General features: G+C 35.7%; 2 protein-coding genes across 2 annotated transcripts; one reads left to right on the forward strand and one right to left on the reverse strand.

The window, feature by feature from the left end:
- Positions 1-2,553: 2,553 nt before the first annotated feature.
- On the reverse strand, positions 2,554-4,054 carry LOC136852817 (uncharacterized). Its single transcript, XM_067127717.1, has 2 exons — positions 3,939-4,054; positions 2,554-3,769 (listed from the first exon to the last, which is right to left on the reverse strand). Exons 1-2 carry the CDS (start codon positions 4,052-4,054, stop codon positions 2,554-2,556), a joined length of 1,332 nt encoding a protein of 443 aa, XP_066983818.1.
- A 3,674-nt stretch (positions 4,055-7,728) lies between these two features.
- On the forward strand, positions 7,729-19,335 carry LOC136852818 (uncharacterized). Its single transcript, XM_067127718.1, has 4 exons — positions 7,729-7,813; positions 16,368-16,396; positions 17,294-17,446; positions 17,755-19,335. Exons 1-4 carry the CDS (start codon positions 7,729-7,731, stop codon positions 19,333-19,335), a joined length of 1,848 nt encoding a protein of 615 aa, XP_066983819.1.
- The last annotated feature ends 2,709 nt before the right edge of the window (positions 19,336-22,044 follow it).

Genomic DNA, 22,044 nt, shown 5'->3' on the forward strand with positions numbered 1-22,044 from the left:
AAGACTTCACCCACGGCCAGGAAATCACCGAAGGAACTACCAGTCTCTGACTTTCTTAGTCATTGAGTCTGAGAGGCAGATATCCAAACTGACTAGCACTTTTCTCAACCGTCATCATCGGATTAACTTTACTATTACGTACCTTTTTCCAAGCATTACACATTCTTTTGACATGACCCCGCTTGTTACAGAAAAAGCACGTCAAGTATTTAGACTTTTGTGGATCATAAACATCCGACTCCCTAAGTCTGTTATTTTGCGAGTACCACACCTTTGATTGACCATTCGGAGAAACCTTATTTGATTGTACATTCTGAGACACATTCTTTCGGTAATTAAAATTACCAGATTTCCCAGAATAACCCCAACGTGATTTTTCCTTAGGTATCATCTCTTTCATAGTATCTTTATGAGACAAAAAGTACTCATCTGATGCCACAGCAACCTCCTGAAGGGAATCTAATTTCAGCTCCTCCAAATGAACCTTCAAACGATCAGGAGTACACCTTTTGAACTCTTCAACCAACAGCAACTGCTTTAACTTATCAAAATCGTCCACCTGTTTAGATTTCAACCAATCAGTAGCAAATTGCTCTTTACTCCTTGCAAATTCTACGAAAGTCTGATTTTCGTTCTTCCTTAAATTACGGAACCTTTGCCAATATGCCTCCGGCACGAGCTCATATGCCTTCAACACTATCGCCTTTACACTTTCATAATCCGAGGAGAGATTTTCTTCTAAAGTTACATACACCTTTTGGGCTTTCCCAATCAATTTACTCTGGATAAGAGTAGTCCATAATCCAATAGGCCATTCTAACTTATTAGCAATTCTTTCGAATGACATAAAGAACTCTGCCACGTTATCTTCCTGGAAGTTCGGGACAAACTTCAAAGCCTGAGCTAAATTTGAGAAGGAGGAGGAAGCCTCAACACGAGAAGGAGACCCTGGTGACCCTGGCATTTGCAAAGCCAACTTAGCTAACTCATGCTGCCTTTCTCTCTCTCTCTCTTCAAACACCATTTTTTGCTGGTCTATTTCCATTTGTTTTAGACTAATCTGTCTATCCAAAATTTCTACTGACAAGACCTCTTCTTTCCTAACCTTGGGTTTGGCTCCTGTCTTAGTCTCCTTAACACACTCATAAACCTTTAGCAATAATATACCCTTCCTCATTGATACCGTTCTCTCCACTTCGAAAAAAAATCTGCCACAGATTCTAACTCCTCTTTGTTTAATTCAAAACCTATCCTGCCATCCCTCTCCTTCAAGCAACTCTACGACATTCATATCCTCCATTTTGATTACAAATAATCACAACACTTTACCTATAACAAAATTATTTCACTTGCAATATTGCCAACCAATCAAACACTGAGGAGGTGTAACCATGCTACCTAACACTAACCAAGCCCTTGCACTGCAACAAGAACACCACAGGATACGATCAATCCTGTCACGGTCGCCACTTGTCATGGCCTCGTTGGACCACAACACAATCTAGGTCCACAGGACCATAAATAATCAAAGATACCACAAATTAAGGTGTTCAAAAGGTAGCCAACCACTAAGGTGGGAGCAAACCCAAGTAAATGCAGCACAAGAATAACTCAAGGGGATAGCAAAACAATGAAAAAAGCCAATATACATTATAATTCAAAAATACAAGAAATTATTACTAGCCTCTTTCATAAACATTAAAACAAAAATCATTTACACACAACACATACACCAATAATTAGGCAACACATTCAACCTCTGAAGGAGGAAAGGGAGCCCAGAGAGGAATAGAAAACAAAAGAAAGGAATAACCTGACTTTTACATGCTAAAGGATGATTATGAAATGATGCAAGTCTCCTCCCAAAATCACTCCAATGAAGGCCGAGGACAGCAAATCTCAATATAGAGTTAATCATAAACTCAACTGATTACTGCAGCACTGCCATGATCCCAGTCATCTCCGAAATAATTATGGATGCCGTGATCCCAGTAATCTTCATCAATACTTTATAATATAAGTGGATGACACGCCTTACCGTCGCCAAGCGAGGCCCCTCTGGCAAGTACTGCACCAGAGGCAATGATGAAATGGCGAAGATCAAGAGAAACTGCCAGCTGAAGATATATATATTCTCAGACTTGCTGTAATTCCATGAGCAGAGAAAGAAAGCAGGCTCACTAGTCAAGGTGCAGATACCAACTGCCTGCAGCTCGGAAATCAGGTCTCAAGTCAATTCAGCAAAGCCAAAATATGGAGGGGAGAAACAGGGAGGATTAGTCAACAAGACTAAACAAAAATACAACTGGAGTGAGGAGACCCTACTAACATGAAGGCGAACTAACAATGAACTTTACAGCCTTCAGAAATGAAAGAGGAACTTAAAAACTAACCTAAGTAAGCTAATATATTATAAAAAATCCTAAGGACTTACTTGATATATATATATAATATATATATATATATATATATATATATATATATATATATATATATATATATGTATATATATTTTATATTTCTAAGATCATTATTTATATATTATTTATATTTTTAGTCTTCATCGCTTTCTAAGAGCAAGTCAACTTCATCGTCAGTGTCACTGTCAAGACTAATAATGACAGGATCAATACTGTTATGCATGTTATCTGTTGAACGATAACTGTCCTCAAAAGCTCGTGATCGACGTACTGCCCCTGCCCATACATCGCCAGTGACAGAGAGCCTTGCTTCCTCCAATCTGGCCTGCAGGTCTGCTCGGGTGAAACGTTGGAGTGAGGCGGTCACGTGTCGTTTCACGTGTCCCCACACCTGCTCGATTGCATTGAGCTCGGGATGTGCGGGCGGCAGGCGGACGATTTCGTGACCCCACTCCCGAGTGGTGTTATCTACCTTGTACTCAGGCTCTGGCCTATTTTGACGGCATATGTAGAGGAGTTCAGGTCTTGTAGCATGCTGCGGGAAGGATATATTTCTGCGCTGTAACCATTCAATGAGGTCAGATTTCCTGGTAGCAGTGGTGGGACAACGACTCTCTTCAGTCATTATACTATGGTATGGAGCATTGTCCATCAATAATACCGATGGCTCCTCTAGGGGTGGCAGGAGCTGAGTTGTTAGCCACCGTAGGAACATTTCGCCATTCATTTCCCCGCGGTAGTCGCCGCTGGTGTTTTTAGCAGGGGAGCAGAGGAAGGAGCCCTCAATGAAGCCATCGGCTGTACCACCTGCAACTACCACGAAACGTTCCCCCTCTCCTGGTGGCACCTGACGGCTGTAATTGGCACTGGTATTTGGCTGTGTGGTATCCACCCATTCCATGTTATGACTCATTCTGGTTGTGAACCACGTTTCATCCAGGTACACTATCTCCCTGCCGTCTTCATTGTGTCTTTGAAGGTCCCGCAGGGAACGTATCCTTTGGCACATGATGTCAATCGACTCCTTCCTGACATACATCTTGCGCTGAGTGGTCTTATACTCGATTCCCATTCTGTGGAGTAAGCGCCATAGCGAAATCTTTGAGGTACTTTCAGGGATGATACTGTCTTCCCTCAGGTTCTGTGCCAGGGATGCGAGAGTAAAAGCCTGCTTGGCAACAAACTTTGTATGGATGTGCCGACGTATGGCTCCTACAGAGAAACTGTCAAAGATAGGCTGTGCTGGAGGCGTTGGTGGTGTGACGGGCCGTGGCCTAGTCCTGCGATACACAATCGAATGCACCGTCCCCACTTTCATCCTCAAGGCTGCTGCAACACGGTGGTAAGGCCTATATGAAGGAAAGGATTTATATAGATATGTATCATATAAAATAAAATTTGAACATCCATGACTTGAAAATACGTGCATCAGTATAATCAAGGCTTTAACTCTGATGAATGTCCTGTGGAAAGGGTCTATAATTATTTGTAATTCATAGAGTAACTGTAACAAGTTACCTATTCAAACGAATCTGAAGGCAATTGTCAGCTTTCTCTCTATTAAAAAAGTTGAAGAGTTGGGTGACAAACTCATTTCTGCAACCATACGGACAGTTATGTTCTGAGGTGGCCATCACTTCTTCAAGCTCACCCTCTTAATACCAGTAGATGGCTAATGCCCTGAGAAGAAATGAGGTTTGCGAAGAAGGCAAGCAAACGCAGGTACAACAGTCATTTTCCTATCAGTCATAGTGTCTATCACTCAACTACTCAAAAACCCTTCAGATAGATCTCAATCTAATAATTATTTACATAACCACTATCATAGAGAGAGAGAGAGAGAGAAATGAGCAAATCAATGCATAAAGAAATCAGTCATCTGATAGGTAACAACTGATTGAATCGTTACATAGCTACAACAATATAAATTATAATTAGATAGATAGATAGCTTGCTTGATATTAAAAAAAACCATACAAAATAAGTTGAAACTTAAGCTACCTTCCGAGAGAGAAAAAGAGAGAGAGAAAGAGAGAGCTTGAAGGGAGGGGGAGGGCAGGTGAGGGAAGAAAGGAGAGGGAAGGAGGGGGTGGAGGCGGAGCTTTTGTATATGGTTGTTCGTTTTTGTGACTGGCTGATTGAGACTTTGTCCTTTGGTATAGGGGCAAGTGTCTTTATAATTAACAATTAATAATTCATGATACCCCTATAAATTTCCTCACTGGGTGTAATACACTATAGCAAAATCTCGTAGTGATACGAGTGTTCGTTACAGAATAATTGCAAAAAATCGCACTTGCACTGTCTGTGAAACCCATAGTAGTTCACTTGTTTGGAATTATTGAAAATAAAAATTTAAGAGTAAGTCCATAACTATTTCTACACCAATTTTGATACCTCCAATATATTATCTAAAGTTGTCTGAGCCTATTTTGGCAATATTATCTAAAGCTTTATGAACCTATTTTGGCTAATCTCGGAATGCCTATACCGACAATAATCTTATGTTTATACAATACAATTTGGTTTCCATGAAGGTTTGGGTTCTTGTGGCATTCTTTTAATTTCCATTGTAATACCGAAATCTATAGATTCTGGTCACAAGATTTTGAATAACTGGTCTTGATTTCAGTCGTGCTTTTTGACTATACTAATCAAGAGGCTCTGATGGGAGCTGGGGGTCATTTCTTATATTGTTGTCGAATTTGTAACTAATATACTGTACTATTAAGAGTAGTTGTTGATGGGCACTACAGGACATAAAGGAACGTAATTTCTGGTGTTCCTCTGGGTAACATTTTTGGCACACTACTATAAGTATATCTTAGTTTTACCAGACCACTGAGCTGATTAATAGCTCTCCTAGGGCTGGTATTATATATAAACAAGATACGTGGTTTAGCTTAGAAAAGAAGGCGTTACGTACTCAGTGTTCTGACCGCCTGGTGGATGACCTTGTTTGAAAACCAATGGGTAACAGCAGGATCAGTAGTTTAAGTCAACTAGAAATTGCGTGCTAGAAGGAACTGGCTATCCTTTAGTGTATTTACCCATAGAATCCTTCACGGATTCTGTCACATTCATGAATTACAAAATTTGGAAATAGCTCCAAGTCCTTGGCGTCTGGAAGTATTAAGAATCTCCCAGTTTATAATTGCTAAGGATAAATTGAAAATAGGAATTTTGGAACCATGTATCAAATTGGGTGTAACAGGGGGATAATTAATTCAACAGGTATGGAATGGGCATTTTAGTATTTGAAATTAGGTTAATGGGTATATTTACTAACTCCGAGAAGCTGGAACTGGTAGAGATGTAGTTGCCATGATCTTGACACTAAATGCAGGATATGCATTGACTGAGTAGAAATCAGTAAGCAATCAATTACAAAATTTTATTAAAACAGTGCAATAAGGGCAATATAGTGGGCTGTTCACCAACGGATGAACCCCACAGATAAAAATATAAAGATGACACAGTAACGTACTCTGAAAAAATACAAAATATATCCACTGACAACATGAAACCTTAATAACGAAAACAATTTAAAAGGAAAACTCGAGCTATCATTGTTTAAATTTGACTTCAAGGACTTGATATGGAGAGTTTCTGCAACTCAGATCTCTGAAGAATAATTTCCTTTATATAATGGAAAGTTCCTCTAAGTTTACCTGTTTGTGACAGATGTTTTCTGAGTGCCTCCTCACTGATGACTGCAGGAGTCTATCAAGAATATTCTTTGTTCTGTAGCTTATTCCTGCATGTTCCGATGCTCTGACGGCAAGGGACCTATTGCTAGATCCATTAAATAGCAGTTACTACAAACTGCGTATTTAAATATGTAAACAATATCAGAACACCATTTAGGAGGAATCTTGTCTTTGTGATGGAAAAAAAATTTGTTCACTCTAAAGTTATTATAGTAAATTGTTCGTACATTACTCTGAGGGAAATGCTGTTCAGTTATTTTCCTTTATTCTTTATTTCACTGCACAATTGTTCTTGGCGAGGTAGCTTTGGATACAGAGGTGCTTTTTCCTCTGTGCTTTTGACAGGTTTTCTTGTGAAGATGTTGTTCAAGGATTTCTTTAACTAGTTTTGAATAATCTCTCTAAGTAGCCGTTATCTAGGAAGAATTTTCGTAAATATTCTATTTCCATGTTGAAGGTGACATATGTTTTGCTAATTCTCCATGCTCTGTATACGAAAGTACAAAAACCATTAAGTGTAAAAGCTAACAGAGTGAAACTGGAGAAAATGATGCCTACTCCAGTGCTGGTTTTCTTCCTGTATACTGTGGTGTTGATGTTGTTCTGTCCTCTTTCTATTACTTTGTCCAAGAATGGTAACTTTTGGTTTACTTCTTCTTTTGTGAACATTCTTTTGGCGTGTTGGGAGTTCAAGCAGGTAAAGAATTCTCCAGCATGATCTTTTTCTTAAATATTACAAGTATCGTCCACGTTCCATCTGAAAAGCTGTGTTCAAAAGAATTTAGACGTTGTTCGAACGAGGGTTTAAAAGAATTTGGACATTATTCTAACGAATTTTTTCATAATTAGCGCAGAAAAATATTTGCTAATGGAGCGCTAAATGGTTGTTCCGTAGCCAGACCTTCTCTTTGCTTGTAATACTCTCCATTGAATATAAAATAACTGTTATCTGTCGCTTGTTTTAACATTTGTTTTAGCTTTTCTTTTTCTATTTACCTTACCATTTTCCTCATTTGTTTATTCAAGTATTATGTTAATTGTCTCTTCGACTGGTATATTAATGTAAAGGGATTCTATGTCGTAACTGACTATGTCTTGCTCACTTCTTAACTGCATATTCTTCAAGTCATCCATAAGATGCATACTGTTTTTTGAAGTTTATTTACTACAGGTGAACTTTCCTATGAAATGAATTCAGAATTTATTGAAAATGTACGATAGTGTCTTTCTTGCTCGCATTACCGGTTGGATAGGTACACCCTCCTTCTGCACTTTTGGGAGTCCATATACAAGTAACGGTATTGTATTTCTTTATGGTCACAGTCAGTGATCACCCCTTTTGTTTGCTACTTTCTTAAGGGGAGCATTTGACGAAGGATCCAAATTTTTCCTGATATTTTGCATACGGACTCTTACACCTCGACTATATTCTCAGAAAATTTTATTAAAAAAATCGCAATAGTTTTGGAGTTATAAGCCAAAACCATAACCCTACCATCACTGAGAAAATTAAATTTTTCGCATAATGTAATGATAACTTCAGTATATCAGTAGCAATTTCAATTTAGCTATCAAAGAAGAATATCTAAATGCGGTATATGGCAACTATAACCCACGCAAGTGTGCAGAGGCTCTGTTGGGTGAAGGAGTGTACTGATCAGTGGCAGCTCAGCTCTCGACGCGGTAAGACGTCGAGCTGCCCAACCTCGCCCGTGTCTTGACACGCTTTTCATTCAGCCCACTTATATTACTTTGCAAGTCAATTTTTTGTATTTCTCTTCGTTTTGCAATACTTCTTTGTTCAGAAGAAACCATGCCGAGACCAAGAAAATTTAACCTGGCCACAGAGAGGAGTGTGAGCAACTCTGATACGCCCCACAATGAGGGATAGTACTCTTTTCAAGAGAGAGGAAAGAGGGGGACCAGGAGCCTAAATATATAAAATATAATTCAATATACATAAAATAATAATCACAGATAACACCAATATGATATAACATCAAATTTGTCATAAAAATCCCAAAGTGTGACACAACAAGGAAATAAATGAACAGACAAGCAAAAAATGTCTTCATAAAACTTTGGAGGCCGATATCTCAAAACTAGTTATCGACCTTCAAATGGAGACTCACACGTAACGAAGTCACCTATCTCAATGAAACAAAAAGCTAATGAAAGCTAAATAAATTGACTACAAAACTATAGAGAGTTTTATTTTTAATTTTGTCCCAAAAATATTTTTGGGATTTATTTTTCCACGAAATCGATCCAAGATTTTTCAAAAATCTAAAAATATTTGTAAAAAAAAAAATAAAACCATCTATTATTTTTTTCTAATCTATAATACCTGTCTACCACGTAAATTTCAGCTCTTATGTTGCAATAGTTATGGCTGAGTTTGTTTAAAAGAATTTTTTTGAGGGGGGCGGGGTACCAGCGAATGGGGGGGGGGAGAAGGAAAATATGAATACTGACCTTTTCGCTATACATAAACTAACCAATGCCCAAAATTTCAAACTGATTCATGCAAAAAAACGAGTTATTAATAAAAAACGATTTTTTCAAACGCTCCCCTTAAACTCCTGTTAACCTTATCTTCAAGCAACAATGTATGTTTAATTAAGCTGGTCATCTACATTCACTTTCTCAACACATTGTCCTTCCCTAAGCCATCTTTTAACCTTTTCATATAGTCCGTTCTGTTCATTATAACTGTTCCTTTTCCTTTATCAGGTTTGCATATGATCAAGCTTTTACCCTTTCCTAATTCTTTCAAGATTCCTAAGTCTTCTTTGCTAAAGAATTTCGGTCTGTCCTCTGTTGTTTGTTTATTGTCCTATCGTACAACTGTCTCTTTTGAATTTAGAGCACTTTCTTGGTTTCACCTTCTTTTTGCATTTTACTTTGAAGTTTCTCAACAAAAATTCCAAAAGATAACTGCCGTTGAAACTCCTTAACATACGTCTAAAATTGTTTCAGACCTAAAGAGGGTAGTTCTTTCTCCCTTCTATTCAACAGGCCTATCGGAATAATTATACACTGCTTTATTTATGTCCACAGTTGCGGGTTTATAAAATCCACCAAGAAAAACAACTTATTTGCATGCGTTGACTATACATTATCTTTGTAATTCTCAAAAGTATTTACAAAATGTAGTATATGTTTAAAGCAAAAAAATTCTAGCCTGTTTTTCACAGTATCGTACTCATCCAACCAGCAATGTCATCAAGAGAGACACCATTGTACATGTTTTCTAAATTCTTAATTCGCTTATACAAAAGTCCACTTGTAATCAATAAACTTTAAAAAACAGCATGCAACATATCGATGACTTCAAGAATACAGTATACCGTAAAGCAGTAAACACTATATGGTCAGCTACGACATATAATACACTTACATTAATATACCAGACGAAGAGACAATTAACATAATACTTGAACAAACAAATGAGGAGAATATATAAAGATAGATTTAATTCATTTATAATGAACAGCCCTCCTACACCGACCACAAATCAAGCCTGTCAGAGTAGGGGGACTTAAATGATTATCCTTTGGTGGTGTCCATATCCTAGGTAAAGTGAACTGATTTTAATTAGTTATTTGTGGCCTAATTCTTGGATGTGTTAAGATGTCATAGTCAGATGTGATAAATTATAAATTATATATATATATATATATATATATATATATATATATATATATATATATATATATATATATATATATATATATATATATATATATATATATATATATATATATATATAAATTAAGCTGTTCCCCTTTATATAAAAACAATTGTCAAATTTTTATACTTAAATAACTATAATTCCTTTATTTAACCAACTATTCAAAGCTATTTGCTTGTATTGCAGCATCTCTTCAGCTACACATTACTTAGTTACATGTTCCATAGTTACCTGTTTCTTTTAATCTTGTTTTGTTTGTCACAGCTATACAGCTGCTATTTATATCCTCTTCGTTTACTCTTTTACTCTTGGAAACAGAAGAAAATAACACTGGACTTGCGGGTCACTAACCATCGGCTAATCACCAGCTTTTGAGGCACAAAAAAAAATCCCTAATTGATAACTTTTAATGAAGAAAGTTTGTTGTTTCGGTTTTTCCCTGTGATAATGATACCCTGTTGACCTCTGCCTCAAAGACAAGTTGAATTCTAAAATATATAATTCCCCATCACAGGAAAGAAGAATGCAGGCAAAAGCAGTTCAGGGCATTATTTAGCAAGCTAAAGTTTTCTTGTTCTTCAACTGCTCCAGGACAAGCAGAGTCGATTTTCCAATAACTTTTGTTGCTGATTTTATACTTGTGATAATGAAATACATCTTCGATTTTTATCAAATCTCTGTAACTCTCAAAACGCCCATCCTCTTTATCTCCCTCCCTGATAGGGCCTTACATTTTGAAGCAATTTTTTTTTTATATTTTCAATATTTTATTCTTTGTTGTTTGAGTTATTGTTGTGAGAAATCTTTACAGAAAATGTTTACCATGTCTTTATATCCCAATTCTTACAACCATAATCGATCATTTTTTTATCGCACACTTTTCGCTTAATAAATTATAATAGTCATGATAAAATTATCAATCATCAGGATTTTACTCACACAAATGATCATAAGCATTCACGTAAGACTTTTGATAAATAGTCATTTAGTTTGTTCTTCATAGTTAGTACAAAATCGCTTCTGAGCCTAGTTCAAGCTTTCCCATTAATATTTTTATTACATGTTCAAAACAGCTTTGCTATAACTCCTTTGCTTTCCTTGAACCTTTGATTCAATAAATATCTTAATGAAGAAACTCTTCTCCTGCTGAGCATATCATTTGGTCTAATCTAACCCACCTCACCAACACTGTAAATCAAATGTCTTCCTCTTTCTGGATTTTGTTTTGTTTTCTTGTAAGAAGCACGTCTTTTGAAAATATGAACCAGGAGCATTTGTTATATATGCTACCCATATAATAATAATAATAATAATAATAATAATAATAATAATAATAATAATAATATTACTATCTAAAATAATAATAATTATAATATATAAAATGATAACTACGATCACAAAATTAATAATAATAATAATAAATAATAATAATAATAATAATAATAATAATAATAATAATAATAATAATAGGTTCTATTGAATATTATTGCTGCTTCAGCTGCATTTATTTTGTAGAAGACTTTTTCTATTTTCCTTATTGCGGACTTCTCTTCAGTGGAGGTGCGTGCTAACAGCTCGCCTATATTTGTCATTTCATGGGGAAAAAGTCAAAATCTGGATTCTGCTTCTTTATATATTCTATACAGTTGGTTCTATACAATTGTTGCCGCGACGCGTTTCGACGAACTCTTCTGTCATTCTCCAGCTGGAGCTAGTAGAGGACTGGCAGATTGCATAGGTCCTTCTGAATTTATACACGGGCTTCAGCCGGGGTCATGGATGGCGAATTCTGATTGGTTGCAGTCAGCGAACTTCAAGCCAAATTTCTGCGGCGAAGCTCGATCCTGACAGATCTTCGCAACCTGGGAATGTCATTCATTCCAGCGTTCCCATTGGCCTGCCGTTGCGTGATGTCATGCCGGCTGACATCATCGGTAGTTTGGCTGCTATTGGGCTGCGGATGAATGGAGATGCCCCTGATGAGCGAGGCGCCCTTCGAGACAATCCCCCGACTACGACAGAAAGAGTAGATAATGACATCATTCATCCGCAGCCCAATAGCAGCCAAACTACCGATGATGTCAGCCGGCATGACATCACGCAACGGCAGGCCAATGGGAACGCTGGAATGAATGACATTCCCAGGTTGCGAAGATCTGTCAGGATCGAGCTTCGCCGCAGAAATTTGGCTTGAAGTTCGCTGACTGCAACCAATCAGAATTCGCCATCCATGACCCCCGGCTGAAGCCCGTGTATAAATTCAGAAGGACCTATGCAATCTGCCAGTCCTCTACTAGCTCCAGCTGGAGAATGACAGAAGAGTCTGTCGAAACGCGTCGCGGCAACAATTGTATAGAACCAACTGTATAGAATATATAAAGAAGCAGAATCCAGATTTTGACTTTTTTCCCCCATGAAATGACAAATATAGGCGAGCTGTTAGCACGCACCTCCACTGAAGAGAAGTCCGCAATAAGGAAAATAGAAAAAGTCTTCTACAAAATAAATGCAGCTGAAGCAGCAATAATATTCAATAGAACCTGTTTAAAAGAGGGTCTGCTGCCAAATTATAATAATAATAATAATAATCTTTATTGCGGCTCAGGCCATATACATGAAATATGCAAAATACAATACACACAATCTAGATACATAAGGTAACATAATAAAACTGATGAAAAAGTGGAAAAAATAGAATTCATAATATAGAAAATTATAATTACGATCTAAAATAATAATAATAACGGTTATCAAAACGAAAATCTTTCTCATTTATCAAACCCCAGGATTGCGTATGGACTTCCAAGGTTTTCCATTTTAAGTAAAAATTCAAGTGCATTAGTGAAGGTTAATCCAAATAACAGCGACGTCTCTTACAAGTAATAACCTGATACTCTGCGCAAATTTAAACGAACAAACATGAACGGATTCTGGAAAGTTAAAATACTTTTCGGGAAATCTCGATCTTAAAAACAGAATCCATTTTATGCCATAAAACTCTCAGAACAACATTTCCAAAAAACTACTCAAGTGTTTACGTCTCACAAAGAAAATTTTTTTAAAATGTGTCACCTTAACGTCAAAATTAAACACAAATGTGGGAAGACTTAATTGCCCCAGAAGAAAGAAAAGAAATTTCTGATCTTAACTCGGAAATTATTTGCAGACGCAAGAAGGCAATTCACCTCCGCCTCATCCCTTTAATAACCCCAGCGGGATTTATTGTTATGGCGGTCCCAATCCACAACACCATCCCAGTAACGGAAGGCAACAGGAAAAATGGAGACAAATCTGCAACGAAGCAACGTCTGAATGATAATGGCGTCTGCCCGAATCAGGGTTGTAAATAGCCCCAGTTTACTCAGGAGGAGGAAAATAATCTTTGTATCTTGATGGATATTTGTGCAAAGCTTCGTCGCTTTTTCTGAGTTGTTCCGTTCAAATATGGATTGTTCAACGACTTCAGGTGCTTTCTGACCTCGCTATTCTTGTAATTCTGGTGTTTCAGGGCTTTATATATATATATATATATATATATATATATATATATATATATATATATATATATATATATATATATATATATATATATATATATATATATATATATATATATATATAATATATATATATATATATATATATATATATATATATATATATATATATATATATATATATATATATATATATATATATATATATATATATATATATATATATAAATATATAAAATAGCAAATGCCACGAAGGAAAAGTGAAAGTACGGAGTGGTTGCTAGGCCTTTCGATACAGGGTCGAAAGGCCTAGCAACCACTCGGTTATTTCACTTTTCCTTCATGGCATGTGCATTTATTTATACATTCATTTCGTTCCATATCTTCGTGATTCAGTTATACACACACACACACTCTGTATGTATGTATATATATATATATATATATATATATATATATATATATATATATATATATATATATATATATATATATATATACAGCATATGTGTATATATATATATATATATATATATATATATATATATATATATATATATATATATATATATATATATATATATATATATATATATATATATATATATATATAATATATATATATATATATATAATAAATCATCATCAATAACGGGAAGAGGACACACACAGATGTTCAGGTTGTCTTTATTCCAACGTTTCCCAATTGTCCATTTAATTATATCATCAGGGCTGTTAAAATGAAACACAAAATTCTTTGTAAAATTGTTTTAATACCATGATTTTTAGGAAGAAAACTTTTACTGGACTCGGTACCAGCTTTTATAACTCTTCTTTTGGTAGTTTTAAATCCAACTCCGTTTCTACCCTTCTCCACAGAGCACTTGTCCTTACGTCGAACTGGAGTAACGTACTCTGAAAAATACAAAATATATCCATTGACAACATGAAACCTTAATAACTAAAACAATTTAAAAGGAAAACTCGAGCTATCATTGTTTAAATTTGACTTCAAGGACTTGATATGGAGAGTTTCTGCAACTCAGACCTCTGAAGAATAATTTCCACTATATAATGGAAAGTTCATGTAAGTTTACCTGTTTGTGACAGATGTTTTCTGAGTGTCCCCTTACTGATGACTGCAGGGGTCTATCAAGAATATTCTTTGTTCTGTAGCTTATTCTTGCTTGTTCCGATACTCTGACGGTGAAGGAGCTATTACTAGATACTATGAATAGCAGTTACTACAAACTGCTCATTTAAACATATAAACAATATCAGAACACCATTTAGGAGGAATCTTGTCTTTGTGATGGAAAAAAAAATTAGTTCACTCAAAAGTTATTATAATTTAGTAAACTGTTCGTACATTGACGTGAGGGAAATGTCGGTCAGTTATTTTCCTTTATTCTTTATTTAACTGCATAATTGTTCTCCTTGGCAAGGTAGCTTTGCATACATAGTTTGTTTTTCCTCTGTGCTCTTGACAGGTTTTCCTGTGAAAATGTTGTTCAAGGATTTCTTTAACTAGTTTTGAATAATCTCTCTAGGTAGCCGTTATTTAGGAAGAATTTTCATAAATATTCTATTTCCATGTTGAAGGTGACATATGTTTTGCTAATTCTCCATGCTCTGTATACGAAAGTACAAAAACCATTAAGTGTAAAAGCTAACAGAGTGAAACTGGAGAAAATGATGCCTACTCCAGTGCTGGTTTTCTTCCTGTATACTGTGGTGTTGATGTTGTTCTGTCCTCTTTCTATTACTTTGTCCAAGAATGGTAACTTTTGGTTTACTTCTTCTTTTGTGAACATTCTTTTGGGGTGTTGGGAGTTCAAGCAGGTAAAGAATTCTCCAGCATGATCTTTTTCTTAAATATTACAAATATCGTCAACGTACCTTCTGAAAAGCTGTGTTTAAAAGAATTTAGACGTTGTTCGAACGAGGGTTTAAAAGAATTTGGACATTATTCTAACGACTTTTTTCATAATTAGGGCAGAAAAATATTTGCTAATGGTGAGCTAAATGGTTGTTCCGTAGCCAGACCTTCTCTTTGCTTGTAATACTCTCCATTGAATATAAAATAATTGTTATCTGTCGCTTGTTTTAACATTTGTTTTAGCTTTTCTTTTTCTTTTTACCTTACCATTCTCCTCATTTGTTTATTCAAGTATTATGTTAATTGTCTCTTCGACTGGTATATTAGTGTAAAGGGATTCTATGTCGTAACTGACTATGTCTTAACTGTATATTCTTCAAGTCATCCATAAGATGCATACTGTTTTTTAAAGTTTATTTACTACAGGTGAACTTTCCTATGAAATGAATTAAGAATTTATTGAAAATGTACGATAGTGTCTTTCTTGCTCGCATTACCGGTTGGATAGGTACACCCTCCTTCTGCACTTTTGGGAGTCCATATAGAAGTAACGGTATTGTATTTCTTTATGGTCACAGTCAGTGATCACCCCTTTTGTTTGCTACTTTCTTAAGGGGAGCATTTGACGAAGGATCCAAATTTTTCCTGATATTTCACATACGGACTCTTTCACCTCTTGACTATATTCTCAGAAAATCTTATTAAAAAATTCGCAATAGTTTTGGAGTTATAAGCCAAAACCATAACCCTACCATCACCGAGAAAATTACATTTTTCGTATAATGTAATGATAACTTCAGTATATCAGTAGTAATTTCAATTTAGCTGTCAAAGAAGAATATCTAAATGCGGTATATGACAACTATATTCTACGCAAGTGTGTAGAGGCTCTGTTGGGTGAAGGACAGTGTTGCCACACGTACGATAATTACCGTACATGTATGATAAAAACGGCTTTGGTACGATGTACGATAGCATTTTCCATTATCGTACGGTTTGTACGATAATGCTAAGGTGTTGATAAGTACATATAATTACAAATATAAGTGGTCGGTGAACTCCTCCATGAAACAGGCTAATTTATAAAAAAAAATTATTTCAGAGTCCGTACATGGCTTGCCGCCGCTTGTCTCCAATTGTAACGTAAGCTTTCCCCACTCTCCACAGAGTCCGGAGCTCTGGACCCTGGGTCTAGCGTACTGAACCACCCTCCCTCTGTCACTGTGTGTTGTTTTTGTTATTGTTGTCTACCATGGCTGAGGCAAACAGTGTTGATAATGAAGAATTATCAGCAACCCCAGTTTCCCCACGAAAAAGAAAGGTAATTTTACTGGTGCAAGTTATAGGCTTAATAGTTAGGGCTTCCAAGTGTGGTCACAAATCTGTAAATATAATTTCAGAATCAAACCTGGGATTTCCCAGGAAATATAGAATTACAATATATATATTCCCATAGCTTAGCCTTTCCACAAAGACATAATATAGGCCTATTTAACAAGACATATACGGAAACATTTATGAATTTGAATAACATGATAGAAATAGGGATAGGCTATTTCACTGGGGCTGGTAGGATAGATGGTTAATCTTAAGAATAGGGGCTCACAAGATATAGGAATTTTTATATGCATAAATTCAAAGAGCAGTCGGAGTAGATTCTAAAAATATATAACAAATAGTGAGGAGATCAAAGGACTTCGCCCCTGGCTAAGTAATAGCAACTACAGTGACAGGTAAGAAGTATTAGGTTAGGCTAGCGCTTGTAATATATTTTTTTACGCATTTTCTAGTGATTAAAGCCCTAAACGGGGGATGTGTGAGGCGGAGCCCCCTGGATAAGTAATAGCCACTTCAGTGACACGTTAGGTAAGAAGTATTAGGTTAGGCTATTGCCCTTGTTGGGTGGTTATAAGGGATTTCCTCACAATTTATAATAGGATGGATGCTGGTCGCTCTTTGAAATTATTCTTACCGCTAAAATCTGGATTATTTTTTTCACACCTTAAAATATTGTCCCTTGGAGAAATCAAAGTATATGAGAGGGGTAACTAATGTTTGATCCCACACCTTTTGAAATTACTGTATGGTTACAGGCTCCATCAAAAGCGGGACCACATCGCCAGCAACGCTATAGGAAAGAGTGGGAAGCTGATTCAGCTCTCAAGCCATGGTTACAAGATGTCTCTAATGATCCTCTGAAAGCCAAGTGCCGGGTTTGCATTGTAGTTATAGTTGTAGAGTTAACAGTAATTAAAAATCATGCAAAAGGGAAGAAACATTCCTCATATTTCAAAAATGTACGAACTGAGCAGGCTTCGATTGCAAAGCTCTTTCAGAAACCCCAGTGTAGTACATTGCAAAATCAAATAGCTAGAGCTGAGATTAAACTTGCTGGATTTCTTTCAGAGCATAATATTGCATTTAATGTAACAGAACACTTAACTGATCTCTTAAAAGATATTTTCCCTGACTCCATAATTGCACAGTCAATTTCTTTAAAGAGAGCTAAAGCTACAGCTGTCGTTACCAATGTCATAGGTGAATCACATAAAAGGCCCTTGCCAAGAAATTGCAGGAACGTAAGTTCAGTGTAATGTGTGACGAATCAACTGATATTGGTTCTGTTAAAACATCTTGTGTGGTTGTTAGATTTTTTTATGTAGATTCATTATCAGTGGAGAGTAAGTTTTGGGAACTTTACGACGTATGCAATGCTGATGACCCAGAAAGTGTTGAGAGAGGTGCCACTGGCAAGAGTTTGTATGAAGGAATGATGAAAACATTTAAAGATCATAATGTGCCCATTAAGAATATGATAGGCTTTGGTGCTGATGGTTGTAGCGTGATGATGGGTGTGAATAATTCAGTTTCAAGTCACTTTCGAAGTGACTGCCCAGGTCTCGTGGTGATGAAGTGTATTTGCCACTCGGCTCATCTTTGTGCAAGTCAAGCATGTAGAAGTCTCCCTAGAAGATGTGAAGACTTAGCCAGGGAAGTCTACAACTTCTTTAAATGTAGTAGCAAACGTCAAAGTGAGTACAAGCAATTTCAATCATTCTGTGATCTCAAACCACATAAAGTTCTCCATCCTTCCCAAACTAGATGGTTATCTTTAGTTGCCGTGGTTCAAAGGCTATTGGAACAGTGGGAGGCACTGAAGCTATTTTTCTCGGAGAAGTGGCTCACTGAGAAACTATTAGCAATAGAGTTGATTATCAACTCCCTTCATGATCCTTTCATGAAGTTATATTTCATGTTCCTTGACTGGGTTCTTCCAAACTTTACTGAGTTCAACAAATTTTTCCAGTCAGATAAAGCAGTAATAACAGTTCTCCATGATAAAGTGTCCATGCTATTCAGAGACCTCCTTCTCTCATTTATGGACAGGACCTATGTAATGAAAACTGATCTAAATACTGTAAATCCTGAAAGACGTGACAGGCATCTTAGTGACAGCCAAATGTACCTAGGAGTTAAAGTTATGCAGGGACTAAATAACCCCTCCATACAGGAAAAGAAAGCTCAACAGCAGGAGTTTTTTCAGAGGTGCAGAAGTTTCCTTGTAGTGGCATGCACAGAAATAAAGAAGAGGTATAATTTCAATGATGGTGTCCTGTCAAAGTTAAACTGTCTCTGTCCAAAAAATGCTCTTTCATCAGAATTCAGAGAAAGAATCCCTTCCTTATTCCCTCTTGCATCTGAGCTTCCTCTGATTGTACCCCCAGATGACCACTCACTACTCCAAAAGCTGGATGACCAATGGAGAATGTTTCCCATATTGCAACATGAACTTAAAAATCTCGTTAATGAGTCACCTGATAAGTTCTGGGGAGAAGTGTCCCAAAAAGAGTCTAGTTTTTCAGACCTAGCCAATTTTGCTCTAACTGCTCTTTGCTTGCCGCACTCTAATGCTGAATGCGAACGAGTGTTCAGTAAAGTTAACCTCTTTAAAACTAAACAAAGAAACAGGCTAAAAACAAGGACAGCTAATGGGGCTCTTCTCTCTGCTAGTTGCATCAAAGGGTCATGTGTTCATTTTACTCCTGCAAATGATATGTTTTCCAGAATAAATAATCATGCACAGTTATTCCAGAACATCAGAGAACATGAATTTGATTTGGAAGAAGATTCTTAGAGATATACTTTACAATTATTACTGTTATTAATTTCTTTATCATGGGATAAGTATCAGTACCAGTCATGTTTAATTAAATATATCTATTTTAAATTACTACTCAGTGATGCTATTTTGATTTTCGATGTTTTGGAGTGTTAAGATATGTATGAGTGGGCCTATCAACTCACATATCTTCGTGTTAATTCGTTATCAGTTTAGTTTACATTATGGAAAGAAGTGACGTTCTAAGTTGTATACTTTTTTTTACCGCAGTGTTAATACAATATAGTAATAATTTGTTCATAACAATTGTTCATAACATTAACTAATTATTCATAATTCCATTTTTTTCATTTTTGTAGAGAGAAAGTTTCATTTGTATTTTTTTTCTTAATTATGTAAATTGCAAGATATTAATGACTACAAAGAAATCATACATAATTTATATTCATTATTTTGTCAAATTATAAAAATGTGTTAAATATCAGAAACAGTGTAAGATAATAATTACGATAAAATCTACAATTTTGTACGATATTTTTACTGAAAAACCCATAATTTTGAGGAGCCAGTACGATAATTCCAATCCGAGAGTGTGGCAACACTGGTGAAGGAGTGTACTGATCAGTGGCAGCTCAGGTCTCGACAAAGTTGGACGTCGTGCTGCCCAACCTCGCCCGTGTTTTGACACGCTTTTCATTCAGCGCACTTATATTACTTTGCAAGTCAATTTTTTTTTATTTCTCTTGGCTTTGCAATACTTCTTTGTTCAGAAGAAACCATGCCGAGACCAAGAAAATTTAACCTGGCCACAGAGAGGAGTGTGGGCAACTCTGACACTCCCCACAATGTGGAATAGTACTCTTTTCAAGAGAGAGGAAAGAGGGGGACCAGGAGCCTAAATATATAAAATATAATTCAATATACATAAAATAATAATCACAGATAACACCAATATGATATAACATATCAAATTTGTCATAAAAACCCCAAAGTGTGACACAACAAGGAAATAAATACACAGACAAGCAAAAAAGTCATCATAAAACTTTGGAGGCCGATATCTCAAACTAGTTATCGACCTTCAAATGGAAACACAGACGTAACGAATTCGCCTATCTCAATGAAACAAAAAGCAAATGAAAGCTAAATAAATTGTCTACAAAACTATAGAGAGTTTTATTTTTAATTTTGTCCCAAAACTATTTTTGGGATTTATTTTTCCACGAAATCTATCCAAGATTTTTCAAAAATCGAAAAATATTTGTAAAAAAAATTGAAAAAATCGATCTATTACTTTATTCTAATCTATAATACCTGTCTACCACGTAAATTTCAGCTCTTAGGTTGCAATAGTTATGGCTGAGGTTTTTTTAAAAGAATTTTTTTTGAGGGGGCGGGGGTACCAGCGAATGGGGGCCGGGGGGCGAGAAGGAAAATATGAATACTGACCTTTTCGCTATACATAAAGTAACCAATGCCCAAAATTTCAAACTGATTCATGCAAAAAAACAAGAGTTATTAATAAAAAACGACTTTTTTCAAACACTCCCCTTAAACTCCTGTTAACCTTATCTTCAAGCAACAATGTATATTTAAGATGGTCATCTACATTCACTTTCTCAACACATTGTCCTTCCCTAAGCCATCTTTTAACCTTTTCGTATAGTCCGTTCTGTTCATTATAACTGTTCCTTTTCCTTTATCAGGTTTGCATATGATCAAGCTTTTATCCTTTCCTAATTCTTTCAAGATTCCTAAGTCTTCTTTGCTAAAGAATTTCGGTCTGTCCTCTGTTGTTTGTTTATTGTCCTATCGTACAACTGTCTCTTTTGAATTTAGAGCACTTTCTTGGTTTCACCTTCTTTTTGCTTTTTGCTTTGAAGTTTCTCAACAAAAATTCCAAAAGATAACTGCCGTTGAAACTCCTTAACATACGTCTAAAATTGTTTCAGCCCTAAAGAGAGAAGTTCTTTCTCCCTTCTACTCAACAGGCCTATGGGAATAATTATACACTGCTTTATTTATGTCCACAGTTGGAGGTTTATAAAATCCACCAAGAAAAACAACTTATTTGCATGCGTTAACTATACAATATCTTTGTACTTCTCAACAGTATTTACAAAATGTAGTATATGTTTAAAATAAAAAAATTCTAGCCTGTTTTTCACAATATCGTACTTATCCAACCAGTAATGTCATCAAGAAAGACACCATTGTACATGTTTTCTAAATTCTTAATTCGCTTATACAAAAGTCCACTTGTAATCAATAAACTTTAAAAAACAGCATGCAACATATCGATGACTTCAAGAATACAGTATTCAGTAAAGCAGTGAACACTATATGGTCAGCTACGACATATAATACACTTACATTAATATACCAGACGAAGAGACAATTAACATAACACTTGAACAAACAAATGAGGAGAATATATAAAGATAGATTTAATTAATTTATAATGAACAGCCCTCCTACACCGACCACAAATCGAGCCTCTCAGAGTAGGGGGACTTAAATGACTATCTTTTGGTGGTGTCCATATCCTAGGTAAAGTGAACTGATTTTAATTAGTTATTTGTGGCCTAATTCTTGGATGTGTTAAGATGTCATAGTCAGATGTGATAAATTATAAATGTATATGTGTGTGTACACACACACATTATATATATATATATATATATATATATATATATATATATATATATATATATATATATATAT

Source organism: Macrobrachium rosenbergii, chromosome 26 (assembly GCF_040412425.1).
Source record: "Macrobrachium rosenbergii isolate ZJJX-2024 chromosome 26, ASM4041242v1, whole genome shotgun sequence".
NCBI classification, from domain to species: domain Eukaryota; kingdom Metazoa; phylum Arthropoda; class Malacostraca; order Decapoda; family Palaemonidae; genus Macrobrachium; species Macrobrachium rosenbergii.